This window comes from Ursus americanus, chromosome 28 (genome assembly GCF_024610735.1).
Source record: "Ursus americanus isolate L20-20 chromosome 28, mUrsAme1.1.p, whole genome shotgun sequence".
Taxonomy (NCBI): domain Eukaryota; kingdom Metazoa; phylum Chordata; class Mammalia; order Carnivora; family Ursidae; genus Ursus; species Ursus americanus.
In genome coordinates, this window is record NC_142154.1 from 3441933 (window position 1) to 3459638 (window position 17706).

General features: G+C 44.7%; 1 protein-coding gene across 2 annotated transcripts in view; it reads right to left on the reverse strand.

Moving 5' to 3' along the window:
* SH3GL3 (SH3 domain containing GRB2 like 3, endophilin A3) overlaps positions 1 to 12976 on the reverse strand; it is a 134222-nt gene extending 121246 nt beyond the window's left edge. Inside the window, exon 1 of one of the 2 annotated variants that reach the window (XM_045813147.2) lies at positions 12787 to 12972. In XM_045813147.2, coding sequence (XP_045669103.1) covers positions 12787 to 12831 — 45 coding nt within the window. In that variant the 5' untranslated portion in view covers positions 12832 to 12972. Of the gene's footprint in view, positions 1 to 12786 lie in introns of both variants that reach the window. The other variant, XM_087856589.1, reaches the window with a different exon arrangement.
* Positions 12977 to 17706: the final 4730 nt, after the last annotated feature.

Below are 17706 nucleotides of genomic sequence, written 5' to 3' on the forward strand. Positions count from 1 at the left end.
GAATAAAGATCTAGTCTTATAAAATATTATTTACAATGCCCAGGTTTCAATTTAAAAATCACCATCATGCCAAGCACCAGGAAGATTTCAAACTGAATGAGAAAAGACAACCAAGAGATGTCAACACCAAGATGACAGAACAAGCAAAATTATCTGACAGATTTTAAATGAGCTGACAAGCAATTATGACAATGCTCAAAACTAATGAAAAAATAGGAAGTCTCAGCAAAGAAATAGAAAGTTTCAGCAAAGAAACAGACAATATAAAGAAAAATAGAATAGAAATCTACAATAGAAATTGTAGAACTGAAAAATACAATAACTGAAATGAAAAGATTCAACCTTCAACTCAATCACAGAACACAGGAGAAAACAATCAGTGACCTGGAAGGTAGAACAACAGAAATTACCCAATCTGAACAACAGAGAGGAAATAAACTAGGGGGAAAAAAAGAATAGAGCTCAGGGACATGTGGGACTGTAACAAAAGAGCTAACATTCATGTCATCAGGATCCTAAAAGGAGAGGAAAGAGGGCGGGGCAAAAAACCCCGAAAACAAACAAAAACAAACAAATAAAACACACCACACTAGAAGAAATAAGGGCTGATGGGGCGCCTGGGTGGTGCAGTAGGTTAAGCATCTGTCTCTTGGTTTTGGCTCAGGTTGTGATCTCAGGGTCATGGAATTGAGCCCTGTGTCAGGACCCATACTCAGTGGGGAGTCTGCTTGAGATTTTCTGTCTCCCTCTCCCTCTGCACCTCCCCACCACGTTCGTTCTCTCTATTCCTAATAAATAAATAAATCTTTTAAAAAACTAAGAGAGAAAGAAGGCTGAAAACTTCCAAATTTGGCAAAAGACATAAACCTACAGATTGAAGAAGCTAACTGAACTCCAAGCAGGATAAAACAAAAGAAACCCACATCAAAACAACATGGTCAAACTTCTAAAAACCAAAGAGAAAGAATCTTAAAAGCACTGAGAAAGAAACGATACCTAACATATAGAGGAAAACACCATCCAAATTATAGATTTCTCATCAGAAATCACAGACGTTGGAAGAAAGTGGCACGATATTCAGTGCTGAAAGAAAATTGCGGTCAACCTGGAATCCTATAACCAGGACTGAAGGGGAAAATCAAGATATTCTCAGATGAATAAAAACTAAGAGAACTTATTGCCAGCAGACCTATCCTAAAAGAACAGCTAGAGGCATTTCTCAAAATAGAAAGGAAATGATGAAAGAAGTAACCCTGGAACAGCAGGAAGGAGGGAAGAACATAGCAAGCAAAAATATATGGTAGTTAGTATAGACTCCTCCTCTTGAGTTTTCTAAATCATGCTTGATGACAAAAGCAGAATCACTGATGATTAAGTGATGAGGCATAAATCGATATCATAAGACACTGATGAATTTCCAAACATATGCAGAGGAAATATTCAACACAGAGTAAATATTAAACACAATTATATTATAAATGGAGGAGGATAATGGGACATTTGGGAGATAAGTCTACATTTCACTACGACTGCTAGAATGATAATACCAGTAGACTGTGATAAATTATGTAGACAGAATGTGATACCTAGAGCAGCCACTGAAAATGCTATACAAAGAGATAGACTCAAAAACACTATGAAATTGACCCTTGAACAACACGGGTCTGAATTGCAGGGGTCCACCTGTATACTTTTTTTTTTTTAAGAGTTGACAGCAAAAGCCACAAAATGTTTATTTACAACTGTCCATCCATCTTTCCATGGGACCTAATCAAAGGAGACAGGTGCAGAGGTCCGGCCTGCTGCTCTAAGTGTGGGCTGGAGGCAGTCAGCAGCTCTCCTGTAGATCCAAAACCAGACATGGCTGCACGTCACCTAGTATACTGAGGGGGTAACTGGGTCTAGGGGGCTCCCTGGCTCCCTCACCACCCAAGCTCTTCACACACCCAGGCTCCAGAGCTGCACCAGGGGAGCCACAGACCTCAGCTCCTCCCCACCAGATGCAGACCCCGCCCCCCAGCCATACCATCTTCCCCAGGCCTGCCCATTCAGGTGTGCCTGCAGCTGCCAATGGTCCCGGGCCAGTGGTACACCTCCAGGCAGATGCGGCAGGTGTACTGCACCTCCAGGTCTATGTTGCTGCCCAGGGGCTGCTACTGCTGAGCTGAGGCCACCAGGCCACACAAGATCAGCATCTTGGGGCCACACTGTTGCCACCCTGCATCCCTCTCTTCCACCCATACACATTTTTTTCAACAAATACACATACAACACTATAAACGTATTTTCCCTTCCTTATGATTTCCTTAATAACACTTTCTTTTCTCTAGCTTATGTTACTGTAAAATGACAGTGTATAACACATTTAACATACAAAATATGTGTTAATCTACTATGTGATTGGTAAGGCTTTTGGTCAACAGCAATCTACTAGTAATTAAGTTTTAGGGGAGTCAAAACTTATATGTGGATATTCACACAGGAAAACACGGGGGAAAGATAAGAAATAAAACAGAAAAAAAATTAGTATCCTTTAGCCCTAACATATAAATAATTATATTAAATGTAAGTGGTCTAAATACACCAATTAAAGACTGGCAGATTGGATTAAAAAGCATGGCTTAACTATATGCCATCTATAAGAAACTTAATTCAAATATTGCAATATAGGCAGGTTGAAAGTAAAAGGATAAAAAATTTATATCATGCAAACATTAATCAAAAGAAAGCAGAATTGGCTATATTAATATCATATACAGAGTTCAGGGCAAAGAATATTACCAGAGACAGAGAGGGACATTCTACAACGACAACGGATTTAAAAGGGTAAATCCACCAAGTAGACACAGCAACCCTAAATGTGTAGGCACCAAATAGTAGAGCTGCAAATTATACAAAACAAAAACTGACAGCAGTGAAAGAGGAAATAGACAAATCTAGTTCTATATATGAAGTCTTCTCCCAACAATTAATAGTACTTGACAGAAAAATCAATAAGGATATGGAAGAATCCAACACTATTAGCCTAATCAATACCTATAGAATACTCCACCCAACTAGAGCAGATACACATTACTTTCAAGTACCCACACAACATATACCAAGACAGACCATACCCTGAGCCAGAAAATAAACCTAAACAATTTTTTTTAAATTGAAATCACACAGAGCGTGTTCTCTAACGGCAATGGAATTAAATTAGAAATCAGTAACAGGAGCATAACAGGAAAAATGCCAAGCACTTAGGGACTAAAATGCACAATTCTAAATAATCAATGGATCAAAGGGAAAGTCTTAAGGGAAATCAAAAAGTACAATGAACTGAATGAAAATTAAAATACAACATATCAAAATCAGTGAGACACAACTAACACAGTATTGAGAGGGAAATACATAGCAACAATGAATACATTAGAAAAGAGGAAAAATCTCAAAATCAATGATCTGATGTCCCTCAAGAACACAGAAAAATAAAATAATTAACAAAATAAAGCAAAGCAAGCAGAGGAAGGAAATAAAGAGCAAAAATCAGTGAAATTGAAAATAGCAAAAAACAACAGAAACAAAGACCTGGTTTGAAAAGATCAATAAAACTGACAAAACTCTAATAAGACAAAGTAAAAGGAAGAAGACACTAATTACCAATATCAGGAATGAAAAGGGGGACATTACTATGGACCCTGCACACCACAAAATTATAATAAGGGAAGACTAACTCTCCACACATAAAATTGATAACCTAAATGAAATAGACCCATTCCTTGAAAAACACAAACTAATAAAATTCCTGAATGAGAAACTTTTTTTAATGATTTTATTTTTAACTCATCTCTACACCCAACATGGGACTCAAACTCACAACCCCGAGATCAAGAGTCACATGCTTACTGACTCGGCCAGCCAGGCATCCCCAAAGTGAGAAACTTCTAATCCCAGATGGTTTCACTAAAAAATTCTACTAAATGTCAAAAAAACAATTAACACCAATTCTACACAATCTCCTCCAGAAAACAGAATAAGAGAGAATACCCAATTCATTTTATTAAGGCAGTATTACCTGACACCAAAACTACACAGACAGGATTGCTTGGCAGGCTCAGTTACTACAGCATGCAACTCTTGATCTCAGGGTCATGAGTTCATGCCCAACGTTGGGCATTGAGCCTACTTAATTAAAAAAAAAACAAACAAACACAAAACAAAACAAACCCACACAGTACCAAAAATTCCAATATCCCTCATGAATATAGACACAAAAAAAAACATGACAAAATATCAGCAAATAAACTCTTGTATTCCTATGAACTTATTCTATATATTTAAAAAGAAATATACACAATGACCAGGTGCATTTTAGTCCACGGATGCAGAGTTGGTTCAATTCTCAAAATCAACTGATGTAGTCCATCATATTAATACACTAATGAAAAACTACAAGATCGTATCAACTGATGTAGAAAAGCATTTGACAAGATTCAACATCTACTCATGATAAAAAAAAAAATACTCAGAAAAATAGAAATAGAGGGGAACTTCCCCAATGTGATAAAGAATATCTGCAAAAACCCTACAACTAACTATTGCACTTAAGAGTGAAAGACTGAATGGTTTCCCCTCGGATGGGGAACAAGGCAAGGATCCCACTTTCACCACGGTTATCAAATAATGCTGAAGGTTGCAGCTAGTGTAATAAAGCAAGAAAAAGAAATAAAAGGTATAAAGATTGGGAGGGAAGAAATACAACTGTCCTATTTTCAGATGACGTGACTGTTTACATAGAAAATCCCAGGGAATCTTAATTAAAAAAAAAAAAAACCAATAATACACAAAAATCAATAATATTTTTACACACTAACAGTGAAGATATGGATATTAAAAATATAATACTTTTTACAATTGCTTTAAAAGAACATGAAATACTTAGGTGCAAATTTAGCAAAATATGTACAGGACTTGTGCTCTGAAAACTACAAAATGCCAATGTAAGAAATCCAAGAGCAAATTACATGGAGGGACATGCTGTGTCCACTGACTAGAAGACTCAGCATAGGAAAACTGTCAGTGCTCCCCAAACTGATACACAGGTGTGATGCAACTGCTATCTAGGTCAGAAAGGTTTTTTCTGTAGACATAGGAAAGATGATTCTAAAATTGAGACAAAAATACTAGAATAGCTTAAAACAATTTTTAAAAAGAAGACTAGCATGGGTAGAATCAATCTGATTTCAAGACTTACCATGTAGCTACAGTGATCAAGATGGGATTATGCTGACAAAGGAATGGACAAATACACGTAGATGAATGAAGAAAACAGAGAGACATGAATATGCCCACACGCATATGCCCAAATGATTTTGACAATGGTACAAAAGCAATTCAGTGGATTTTCAACAAGTGTTCAGTGGATATCTATGGGCAAAAAATGATCTCTGGTCCAAGTCTCACGCCTTTTTTTTTAATTAACTCAAAATAGATTATAGACTTAAATGTAAAATATAAAACTTTTTAGAAAAAAGCAGAAGAAAAATCTCAGGATCCAGGGCTAGGCAGAGTTCTTAGATACCAAAAAGCATGATCCATAAAGGAAGAAATTCTCAAACAGGACTTCGTTGAAATTAAAAACTCTTGCTCTATGAAAGACCAGGTTAAGAGGATAAAAGGAAACTACAGACTGGAAGAAAACACTTGCAAACCACACGTCCAACAAAGGATTAGCATCCAGAACATATAAGAACTCACAACAATTTTAAAGATCCTATTAAAAATGTGCTAAAGATATGAACAGACATTTCACTTAAGAGGAGATACAGAAAGCCAATAAGCTAATAAGCACAGGAAAAGTTGTTAGCCATTAGACAAAAACAAATTAAAACCACAATGAAATTAAAAATAAAATAAAACAGTAACAGTAAATGCTGAGGAGGATGTGGAAAGACTGGAACCCTCACATGTTACTGGTAGGAATGTGCCATGTGCAGCCACTCTGGAAAACTGAGACAGTTTCTTAAAATACTGAACATGTTAACTACCATAAGACCCAACAATTGCACTCCTGAGCATTTATCCCAGAAAAATGCAAAAACACATAAAAACCTGTACATATTTACAATAGCTATATTCGTAAGAGCCCCAACCTGGAAACAATCCCCATGTCCTTCCACAAGTAAGTGGTTCAACTGTAGGATGTCCATCCCCTTGTAACACTAAGGATACACACCACAACCTAGATGAATCTCTACTGTGCATTATGCAGAGCTAAAAACCCAATCCCAAAAGGTTATAGACCATACAGTTTCACTTATTTAACACTTCCAAAATGACAAAATTAAAGAGAGGAGGACAAATTAATGGTTGCCCGGGGTTGAAGAGGGAGTAGGGGCCGGAGGGAAGTGGGTGTAGCCATCATCTGTTCTGTATCCTGACTGTATCACTTTAAGTGGCTTGGTTGTGATCATGAACTACAGATTTGCAAAATGTTACCACCAGGGGAAACAAACCATGTAAAGGGTACAGGGATCTGTATTATTTCTCCCAACTGCTTGTGAATCTGTAGCTATCTCAAAACAAAGTGTAATTTAAAAATACACGGGATTATGGGGCGCCTGGGTGGCTCAGTCCTTAAGCGTCTGCCTTCGGCTCAGGGCATGATCACAGCGTTCTCGGATCGAACCCCACATCGGGCTCTTCCACTGGGAGCCTGCTTCTTCCTCTCCCACTCCCCCTGCTTCTGTTCCCTCTCTCGCTGGCTGTCTCTCTCTGTCAAATAAATAAATAAAATCTTTAAAAAAAAATACACGGGATTATAAAGGAAACCAATGACACTGAATGCACTTGTCAAAACATTAAAATATTTGTGGTGTGGTTTTCAAAAACACCTGGGTAATGTGATAGCGAGGGCACAGCTCCATCTGAATTGGGTGTTGAGGGAAGACTTTGCTGATGAGGCACCCTGAATTCTGTGCTGTGATCTAAGTGACAAGGAGACACCTTGCAAAGATCAAGAGGCCAGGCAGGGCAGGTCGAGGGACCAGCTACTACAAAAGCCCCGAGATAAGAAGACCTTAGCACATCAAGGGAACGGAGAGGTCAGTGTGTCTGATCCCCAGCAGGAGGAGGGAGGGGGAGGCCAAGCGATGTGTGGTTTCACAGGCCAGAGGAGGAGGAAGTCTGGGTTTTATTCTAAATGCCACTGGAAGCCACTGAAGAATTAAAGACTTAGGAGAAGAATGATTCCGTCTGAGACTCATTTTAAAAAGAGCATCGTGACCACTGTGAGTAACCGGATTGTTGCCCGTAGGAATAAAGGTCTGGGAAGTGGGTGGGAGAGTATGAGAGGCCATGGTCAGGGCCAGGAGCAGAGTGGCAGCAGAGATAAGAGAGAGATGAGCGCATTAGCAGTTTATTTTGAAAACAGAACCAAGAGGAAGGGCTCTCTGATGAACTTCCTTTCCAATGAGGGAAAGAAAAAAAAATCAAAGATGAGTCCTGGTTTCCATTTTGTTTTACTTGAGCCCCTGAGCACAGAGCCGGTGTGGTCTACTGAGCTAGAGACGACCTGCGGAAGAACAAGTTGGGATGGAGAAAATCCAGAGTTCAACTTTGGATATCTTCAATTTGAGAGCCTTTTAAATATCCAAGGGAAGAGGCGACGTATGAGTTCGTCAGGAGTCTGTATTGAGGAGCACCAGGACTGGAAATACCACTCAAAGAGGAATCAATGTATGGATTGTCTATACATCCGTGAGGCTGGAGAAGATTCCTTGGCAGGGTGGAGGCTGAGACAAAGGGGAGGTGCCCAAGCAGAGCCCTGGGGCACTCCAGGATGTCTCGGGGAGGGGGAAGTCAGAAAGAGCAATCAAGGAGGCCTGCAAGAGGAAAACCAAGCCAGTGTAGGAGCTGTGAGCAGAGTATGGTCCTTGCGGTCACAGGCTGCTGAGGGTCAGGTGGGGAAGTGATCCCAAGATGTGACAACTGGGGGGTGAGGGGGTCACACAAGACCTAGGCCTCAGAGCGCTAGAGAGGACAGCCAGCAGGAGCCGGCTGAGAACAGGAGATGAGAAAGTAGAGATGGGGCAACAATGTTCTCAACACATTTTGCTGGGAAGGGGAGAGAGAAAACTGGGTGGGGTGAAGCGGGATCTCAGACCAAGCAAGGGCTTTCCCCTAACTTTTTTCAAGATAGGCCATAAGAGAGTATGTGCATACAATGCAACATCCCGGAGAAGAAGAAGGGCAGGGTGTGGAGCCCAGAGGGAGGCTGCCAGGTGTGCTGCATCCTTGTTACTCCAGGACAGACAGACGGGCGCCCACGCTTCAGCTGGCAGATCCCTCCAGGCCTCGGAACAGTGGCCCACCAGAAGAAACTACATGGCCCTGGTACGGCACCCAGGTCACCAGGCCTGGATCAGCAGCTCTGAGCAGGCAAAGAAAGCACCTGGTGGCATCGCTGTGGGAGAAAGACGTATCCACACCAGGGGGAACGTCACCACCTTCCCGTGGATTAGAAAGAAAGCCAGAAGGAGCAACGCCCGGGCTCAGGAAAGTCACTGCTGCTGGTGCTGTGGTGACGACATGTGGACGTGACCCTGGGAATTGCAAGGCAAGAGCTCCCTGGGAAGGCATTTCACAGAACTCGAACAGTCACAATAGCGAAGGTACCTCCCTGACCCCATCCCCAGGGCTTCCCCCAGACCCTTCCCCCAACTCAACACTTTCCCAGGTTTCCATTGAAATGCAAAATCCAAGTATCCACATCTTGATGGTGTAGCTCCTCCGAAGTCCATTCGCCTCTTAGCCAAATACTGTAGTGTATCAGTCCTGTTTACCAGCAGTTTTGTTTGTAACAGTTCCCCCAAATACACATGATCTCACACACACTTAACTTTGGGTAACCTAATTTACATTCAATTTGTTAATAAAGCTGAAAAAATAATCTGAAAAAAATAGCAAAAAAAAAAAAAATCCCTGCTTAAATGCCTTCTTTAAATCAAATTCCAAGCAAATGATACCCTAAATTACATTTGCTTTAGAGAAAAAAAAGTCACCATGGGTAAGAAATGTTTGGATTATATTGTGTAAAAATCAAAATCTATGTGGCTCGGACATCTAGTCTAGCACCCTGACTTAAAATTAAAAAAAAAAAACACAAAGATTTATATATGAATATATCAAGCCATCTATGTGGAAAGGAGCAAGAATGTTTTAGCGTCATATATTTTCTGATGCATCTCAGAGAAAAAAATAAATCACTATGGATTTTGCAAAGTGCATTTTTATCTTTCTCTCTAACGAGACAGTGAAACAAGAGACGTTCATTGCCTCCCTAGAGATTCTCATAATTTACAAAGACTATCCTTCTCTGAAGTGTTTACCCATAAATGGCCAAGATGGGCAGCTGGTTGTCACACGAAAAATGTCTAGGCCCCTTATGACCGCTCATCATTTTTTCTGGTTAATGCATTAAAAGAGGGTAGGGGAGTTACTCCCCCCCCCCAAAAAAAAAAACCTGTTTTAACACGAAGCCTACAAGTGTCACCAACATCTAGGGTCACCACTATATGGTTAATCTGGAGACAGAAGAAAAAGAGGAAAGATAAACTGCTCCCTAGACTTCCCTGGGATGGGGAACGCGTCTTCTAGGAGTCCAGAGAGAAAGAATATGGCTATTTGCACAGTGTTCAGGCCAGAAGAAATACAGGTGTGGCCTGAGCTTCCTATGCCAACAATAACCATTGTCAAGAAAACCACCATGAATTATGCCTTATTAAGCATAATCAATACAAACCAATGAGTGGTAACCCTAATGTAATTACTCTAACTTGCCTCCAGTAGGAGGGTACATTTAAAAATCCTTTCAAGAGGAAAAAAAAGGAATTATGAACTAGGGACACTTAGGTTCTAAGTCCCAAATGCTGAAGAAGAGAATTAACTAAATTAACTAAATTTTGTGATCAACTCCACTTGTGCTTTCTTACTTTATTTCTCCCTCTTCCCTGTTGGTCTCCACCTGCTGCCAAAAGGAGGAATAATCCCTGGGGATTACAGTTTTTCATTTTCTGTAAAATAAAGGGATTTTTTCCCCCTCAGAGATAAGTGAGGTACCAAGAAAGAAGAACCAGTTATCAGAAGGTTATAAGTTATGTTACCTTGTCTATTGTTGAGAAAAATCATCTCCAGTCACCATTGTCCTAGTTCCCTTATTTGTAAAAGATCCACTGTATCATCTTTCTCCAAAATACTTTAATTGAATTAAGAATTTCAGAACTGGGAGGTATATACTGAGATATAATCCACAGACCACACAATTCACCCATAAAGGTGAATTCCATGGTTTTTGGAATATTCAGAGTTGTGCAAGCATCACTACAATCAATTTTAGAACAGAGACATAGCTTCCGAATCCTCTAATCCAAGGTACAGACAAAACTAAGATTCAGATGGGTTAAGTCACGTTCCCAAGGTCACGGAGCTGGTCAGGAGCACAGCCAGGCTTGGATCCTGGGAATTATCAAGCCACTGACATCATCTGGGACGGTCTTTCCCCTGCCCTGGAAAGGTTCTATGTGAATTAAAACCTGCTGTTAAAATGTTGTCTGAGAAGAATGTCTGGCATTTTTTACTCTCATGCTCCCTCTTATATTAAACCCAGTCTAATTTCTCCACCAAATCTGTCCCATTGCAAGATTTCTTAGACTTCTAGAACAGATAAAAACTTAGTATCTACTGGGTACTTTGACCACAAAACGTGGTTTGTAAAGCACAGAGAAAATCTGTGATTCCTTTCTATTCCAATAAATGCACAAAAGATCTCAGCTCATGCAACAAAGGTCTAAATCAGACCCACTCCCCTTTTGTGAATTAATGGACTGAACACGGGCGGTTAAACTCAATGACCTCACCACTACCATGACACTTCTCCAATACCAATAACTTCCTAAGACCTCAACCATTCACCTGGCTAGTGGTCAGAAACCAACTTGAATCACCCTTGAACTTATGTCTCTGTCTTCTCTGAGATGTGCTCCTTTAAGTTCATATCAAATAAATGAAAATCTTCAAAAAAGGTCAGTTCCTGGCCAGTGCTCAGGAAGCCAGTGCAACAGGCACAGCCAGGGATTACCGCGGCACTGCCCAGCCTCCTAGCTGCCCAAGGCGAGGGCGAGCTCTCCTTCTGAGCTCACAGCAGCACTTGCCCACTGTTCCTGCCTTTAAAGGTCCCCCACCCTGTTTCCATGACACTCTCCTCTCTCCTGCATTCTACCAGTTCTTTCCTTCCTCTGCTCCATCACCCCAAAAGTTTCCTTTATTCAATAAATATTTATTGAATGGCCATTGCTTATCAAGGACTGGGCTAAACATTGTCCCTAAATGTGGCTGCTCCTGAGAGTCTATATTTAGCTCATCGTGCATTTTCTGACTTTCCTGCGCTTACATTTATTAATGTCCATTTAGGGCTTAAATCTCCAAGAGTCTGTAGTTCCAGTCTTGGCCTCACCCCCTGGGACCCAGATCAGGGCGTGCACCTGCCCTGAGGCCAGTGACATCTGAATGGCCCCAGACACTTCAGAGGGCCCGGGGCCAGCGATGAGTGCACCCAGCTGGCCCCTCCTCCAGGACTCCTTATTCACCTGAATAGCACCACTGTCCACCCAGCGTCCCCAACCAGAATCTGGGCATCACCCAGTTTCTTCATAGAAGGGGTGTAAGTGAGGGGACAGCAGTGTCCTCAGTCCGAGACTGAGGCTAGAGGAAGACAATTCTCTAATTTCAGCTGCTTTCCCATTTGTGGCAGAAGCAGGCTTAAGATCTCATAAATGTGGACTCCGAAAGAAATCTGTCCACCTTGGTGCGAGCCAAATTGGGGGACTGGGGGGTAGGGAGAGACAGAGCAACAGAACCGGGGCTGCAGGTGTCGGATACGTTCTACAGTGTGCGCTCTGCCATGGCCGGAAGAGACTGCAATCTTGGAATACAAATTTGCTTGTCGTCAACACACACACTCACGCACACACAGCAATTTCATGCCTCCCTGCCTGTTTTCCTGTTTCCCTGTTGCCTCCGTTCAGAACGCCCTTCCCCCTTCCCTCCCACACCACCCCCCCAACCACAATCCCTGCTCCTACGTAATTCCCAAACGACGCGTCCCCTCCTCCGGGAAGCTTTCCCGGACGCCCCCACCATGCTGTCTGCCGCGCTCTGCGCGTGGAGGTGCGTCTAACACTGTTTGTTTACGTGTCTGCTGGCGTCTCCGCGCCAGACCGCCGCTCTCCAGAAGCAGAAACCGGGCCGGCGCCGCCAGGACGGCGCGCCGGCGAGGCACCGCCATGGGGAGCCCCAGCCCGGGGTCCGGCGCGGTCCGGTGGGGTCCACCTCCAGGCGCGCGCGGAGCCCGGCATCCCAGGACCCGCCGCGAGGCTACAAGACGCGCCCCCGAGGACTTCCAACCTCCAGGTAGGCGCCCGGCGGCCCCGGGGTCTCCGGCCGAGAGCGAGTAAGGGGGCGGCGCCGAGCGCAGCGCGCAGGCCTCCGCACGCCCCTCTCCCGCGCGCGAGCCCCTGCGGCCCGCCACCTCTGCTCCCGGCCCACGGAAGCCTTTCGAGTGACAGCGCTCGGGGAAGAGCGCGGGCCGGGGGCTGAGGGGGGCGGCGGCGGAGGGAGCAAGCGGCCCTCGCTGCACTTCAGAGCCCCAAGAGAGGCCCCTCGGGGCGCCAGAGGCCTTAAGCCTCGGGGGACCGCGGCCCCCGGGTCCTCCCCCACCCCATCCCGACCTCCCCCGTGCCTCCCTACCTGGCTGGCTTTGTGGAACTGCTTCTTCAGCCCCGCCACCGACATCGCGACTGTGCCGGCCCGGGGCCGGGGGTCTCCGGGCTCCGCCGGGCCGCGCGGCCGCGACGCGCTGGGAAAGCGGGCGCCGGGGCCGGTCCCCGCGCGGCTGGGCTCCGCCGGGCCCGCCTCCCACGGCCAGGGCCACGGCCACCGCCGCTGTCACACTCGCACACACGCGCGCACGCAGATGGCAACACGGCGTTCCAGAGCCCCTGCGCAGCCCATTGGCCGAGCCGCGGCGGTATGCAAATGAGGCCGCCGGGGCCGCCCACGCCTCATTGTTGCGTGGAGACCCGGGGGCCGAGCGGCCGGGAAGCGGGGCCTGGGGGCTGGGCGTGGGGAGGGCCGGTCCGGCGGGTAGGCCCACGCAGGGCTTCCGGGGGGCCAGGGGCTGTAGCATGGCCACGGCTGGGGAGGGAAGGCGCACCTCTCGTGCTTCTGGGACTTGGTGCGAAACCTGCTTTTGCTGGCGGGCAACATCGCCTCCCTCAGGCGCAATTTGGGTAGGTGTGCCTTCTCAGGCAGGGACGCTCCCAAGTCCGCCTCGGGGGACAGAAATGGGACCGGAGGTGGAACCTGTGGTAGGAGGGCAGCAAGGCTGTTTCTTCTTTCCCCCGCACGCTGCCGTGGGTGCAGTCTGCCCACATGACTGTGGCCTTCTTGGAGGGCCAGCAGTTTATTGGGTAATTTGCTGATAAATATGGTGCTCGCGAAGCCCACTGTCAACTACATGAAAAGCAAGGGTCTCCAAGGAGCTGTGAAGCACGCGCGGGACCCCGCCCCCTCGGTAATTCCTACCAGTTGCGTAGGTTATCGAGCGTCATTTTGCACAGCTGAGGCCCAGCCCGGGGGCCTGGAGCGTCGTGTGCTTCCTTGTGCCAGAACTGCCCCCACCAGGTCAGCGTCTGCGCAGAACCCTGCCTCCAAAGTTCCCCAGGGCTCCGGAGACCTGCCACCCCACTCTTAGCCACTGGGCAAACACTGCTCGAAGCAAACATCTTCCTCCTCCAGGCTCCACCCTAAGGTAAAGAAGTTCCTCTTTTCTGACCCTCCTCAGGTCCCGTCTGGGATGACCAAGAGCCGTGGTTTGCCCAGGACGCTTTGCTTTACGCCTGCTGTTCCCTGGCGTCCAGGGGGTCCTGCGTTTCTCCAGGAAAAAAAATCCTTTGCCATTAGCTCTGGACTCCCTTGTCCCTGACTTCATCCCAGTGAGGATTCGTGAGTAACTTCCCTGTACGTGTTTCCTCACTATCCCTTAGAGGGTGTGGACAGCAGCGAGCAGAAGCGTTCTTTCTCTGGTAGGGGAGAAGGTGAACGGAGGGGAGGGAATAGAGGTGGCCATCTCAAGATTTAATTGGTATGGCTTCCGGGAGTGCCGTGGGCTTGATTGGCCTACGGATGGCCGACACCAGCCATAGATAAGTAACTGGAAGGTGTGAGGGTGGGGCTAGCTGGATCAGAATAGCATGGCAAGGGGCGCCTGGGTGGCACAGCGGTTAAGCGTCTGCTTTCGGCTCAGGGCGTGATCCCGGCGTTATGGAATCGAGCCCCACAACAGGCTCCTCCGCTATGAGCCTGCTTCTTCCTCTCCCACTCCCCCTGCTTGTGTTCCCTCTCTCACTGGCTGTCTCGCTGGCTGTCTCTATCTCTGTCGAATGAATAAATAAATAAACTCTTAAAAAAAAAAAAAAAAAGAATAGCATGGCAAGGTGGCCTGTCCACACAACAGGCTGAATCCCGCTCAACAGCAGGCTCCACCCCAGGGGAACTGCGCACTGAGGGCAACTGGGTGCAGGGACTAGAGTTGGGGTCTCCTTTGTCCTGGGCTAGTCCAGGACTGCCTGGAACATGGTCATCTCCCTTCTTTCTCCACCTCCGAGAATGGATTAAATAGCACATCTCTGAAGGAACTTACCCCCAAAACAATCCAGCTCTGTGCCCTTTGGGAAGGGAGGTTTTTTTTGGTTTTTTAACATTTTTTTAAACAACTTTTGGTCATTTATTCCGTGGTTGATAAGATATTCAAGCTTCCCACTCCAGTGAATGTTGGTAATTTATCTCTTTATTTAATCAGGTATACAGTTGTGCATCATATCTCATTTGAAACTTCAGAATCTTTCATGTACATGATCCTTTGTAAAAGTGTGACCTTCATTTTTCAATGATTAGACTCATGAGAAGGTTTGCCAGTTTCCTTGGTCTTTTAAAATAGTTCTTCAGTTTACTCAGTATTGCCATAGATTTTTTTTTTCTATCATTAATTTCTTTCTTATACATGGTTCCTTCTGTTCTGCTCAGGAGGTTGAAGTTCTTAACAAAAGAAACTGGTCCTGGTTAATGTGAGCTGGAAAAGAAGGTATTGGAGAAGGATATCAGGAGGCATAGGGTACCACATGGGGGAATGAGCAGGAACGAGGAATCCCAGTGGTCAGATCCCCAGTATGTCCAGGGGCAGCTCGTGGGGATGTGCTGGCCTGGGCACTGAATGCTGGCTGTGGTTACCAGAATGAAGGCTTAGCTACTCCTCCTTCATTCAGGCCCTCACACGGGATTCAGAGTTCCAGGGGGCAGCGGCTCATTAGCTAAGGCTAGATGCTATGCCCAGGCTCTAGAGGTCTAAGATCCACACCATGGTGGATCTCCCTAACATAGGAAGCAGCTTCAGATACTAGGCAGCCAAAAAAATTAAGAACGACAGCAATATAAATGCTCACTAACCTTTATTTGGGGACTCTTAATCTCTTCAGTGCAATCTGTGGTTTGTATGTTTTTATTCTTTTGTGTTTTATAATCAGCACATATAAGGCTATAAATTTTCTTCCTGAGTACGGCTTTGGCCTCACACATTGTTCTCATTATGGCAATATAGTTCTTCTGATTATTTTCTAAATAAACTTGTGATTGAAATTTTAATGCCCCATTTGATCTAAATGTTCAGGACTATTTTTTTTAATCTTTTCTAGGTGGTTGGATTGCTTTTGTTCATTGTTAAGTTCTAGGCTTGTACTATTGTCAAAGACACATCCTAAAGGTTTTGTTCATAGCGTGTTATATTATGTTTTATAAATGTACTGTAGAGGTTTGACATAATGTGCGTTCTGTTCTTATGGTACAGGTTTTTCTCTTTATCCATAGTGGGAGCACATGTTCCAGAAGGTCCTAGCTCAGAGTGAGATTTCAAACTCATGCTAGCTAGCGCCACAGTGGCCCGTTCAAGGCTTGCCCTTTATGTCACCATAACCCCTCCGGTGACCTGAGGGCCCATAGCTCTCCAGTCTGTTTAGGGGAGGAGTATACAAATGTCTTGGGCTATTGGACAGAGTTGCCTACATGAGAAGAAATCAATAGGAGGTCTTGAGGCACAGATAAGTGTTATTCTAAACTGAAACGTCTTTGGGCATTTGGTGGTCTTCGCAGGTCAATGACAAGAAGGATGCCATGGTTGTCTCTGACACTCTGGAGAGATGGCTCACATTCTGGCAGCAGTCTGGGCGTTCTCCTGTTCCTTTCCTCGTGGTCCTTGGCTCTCACATCCCCTTGACCTTCCCTGGTGCAGAGTGCTGTGCGAGCATGCATTGACATTTCTCTGTCTTGTGCTTAGGCCAGCTTTCGAGTCTAGTATTTGCAGGCTTTGTGTCTGGTCCTGCGGTGAGTGACTCACATCTCCCTGTGTGAGTGGGTGCAGGAGAGCCCTGGGTAGGGGTGGAGGAGGAGGGAAGCATACTGATTAATGTCTAAAACAGGATGACATATCCCATTATGTAGCCCATAAATCAAGTCTTCTGGAAGTATCCTTCAAATGTTCTGTATCCTGATTTTTTTTTTGACCCCAGAAAACCTATTTTGTCCTGGTTATGGCTTTTTGTTTCTATTTTACTTTGTCATGTATCAATTTGTGTATCCCTACTTTTTGTTTATATGTATTTCATATGTTTTAACTGGTCTTTTGTTGGTCTCTTTTGTCTAGCTTTATAGAGGTGTAATTGATATATGACATTGTGTGGGGTCAAGGTGTGCAGTGTGATGATTTGCGATACATGTCGTGAAATGATAACCACGATGAGATTAGTTAACACTTCCATCGCCTCTTATAATTATCATTTTTTTTTAACGGTGAGAACATTTAAGACCTACCCTCTTGGCAACTTCCAAGTATTCGTCCTTTACTTTCGACCTTTCAGTTTGATTCAGGCATGTGTTCTTATAAACAATAACATTTAATTTGTTTGGGGGCATCTGGGTGGCACAGCGGTTAAGCGTCTGCCTTCGGCTCAGGGCGTGATCCCGGCGTTATGGGATCGAGTCCCACATCAGGCTCCTCCACTATGAGCCTGCTTCTTCCTCTCCCACTCCCCCTGCTTGTGTTCCCTCTCTCACTGGCTGTCTCTATCTCTGTCGAATGAATAAATAAATAAAATCTTAAAAAAAAAAAAACATTTAATTTGTTTGGGGGCCAAAATAAGTCTTTGCCTTTTGTTAGAAAGATTTAAAGCGTTCACATTTATTAAGAAAAGGATATATTTGGTCTAGGTTTTGTCATGTTACGGCATGTTATCTGGAGTATTTTTTCCCCTTCAAATAGTTCGTTCTATCACTAGCATCTAACTGTTGACTCGGGTTTTCTTTACTTCTTCTTCCCCTTTTTTTTTGGAAATTATATACCCAATTTTTACTCAACCAGTGGTTACCATTGTTCTATAAAGTATATGAACTTATATTCTCTGTCAACATCAATAATTAAACATTCTGTGGAAACCATAGCCTGACTAGCATGAGCCATGGCCGGGGCACATGGCCTAGGTCTTCCTCGTCCCTCCTTGGACTTACACCAGCTCATGCTCTGGACCCAGCAGTCTAAGAAGTCTCCAGCAGAGACCAAAG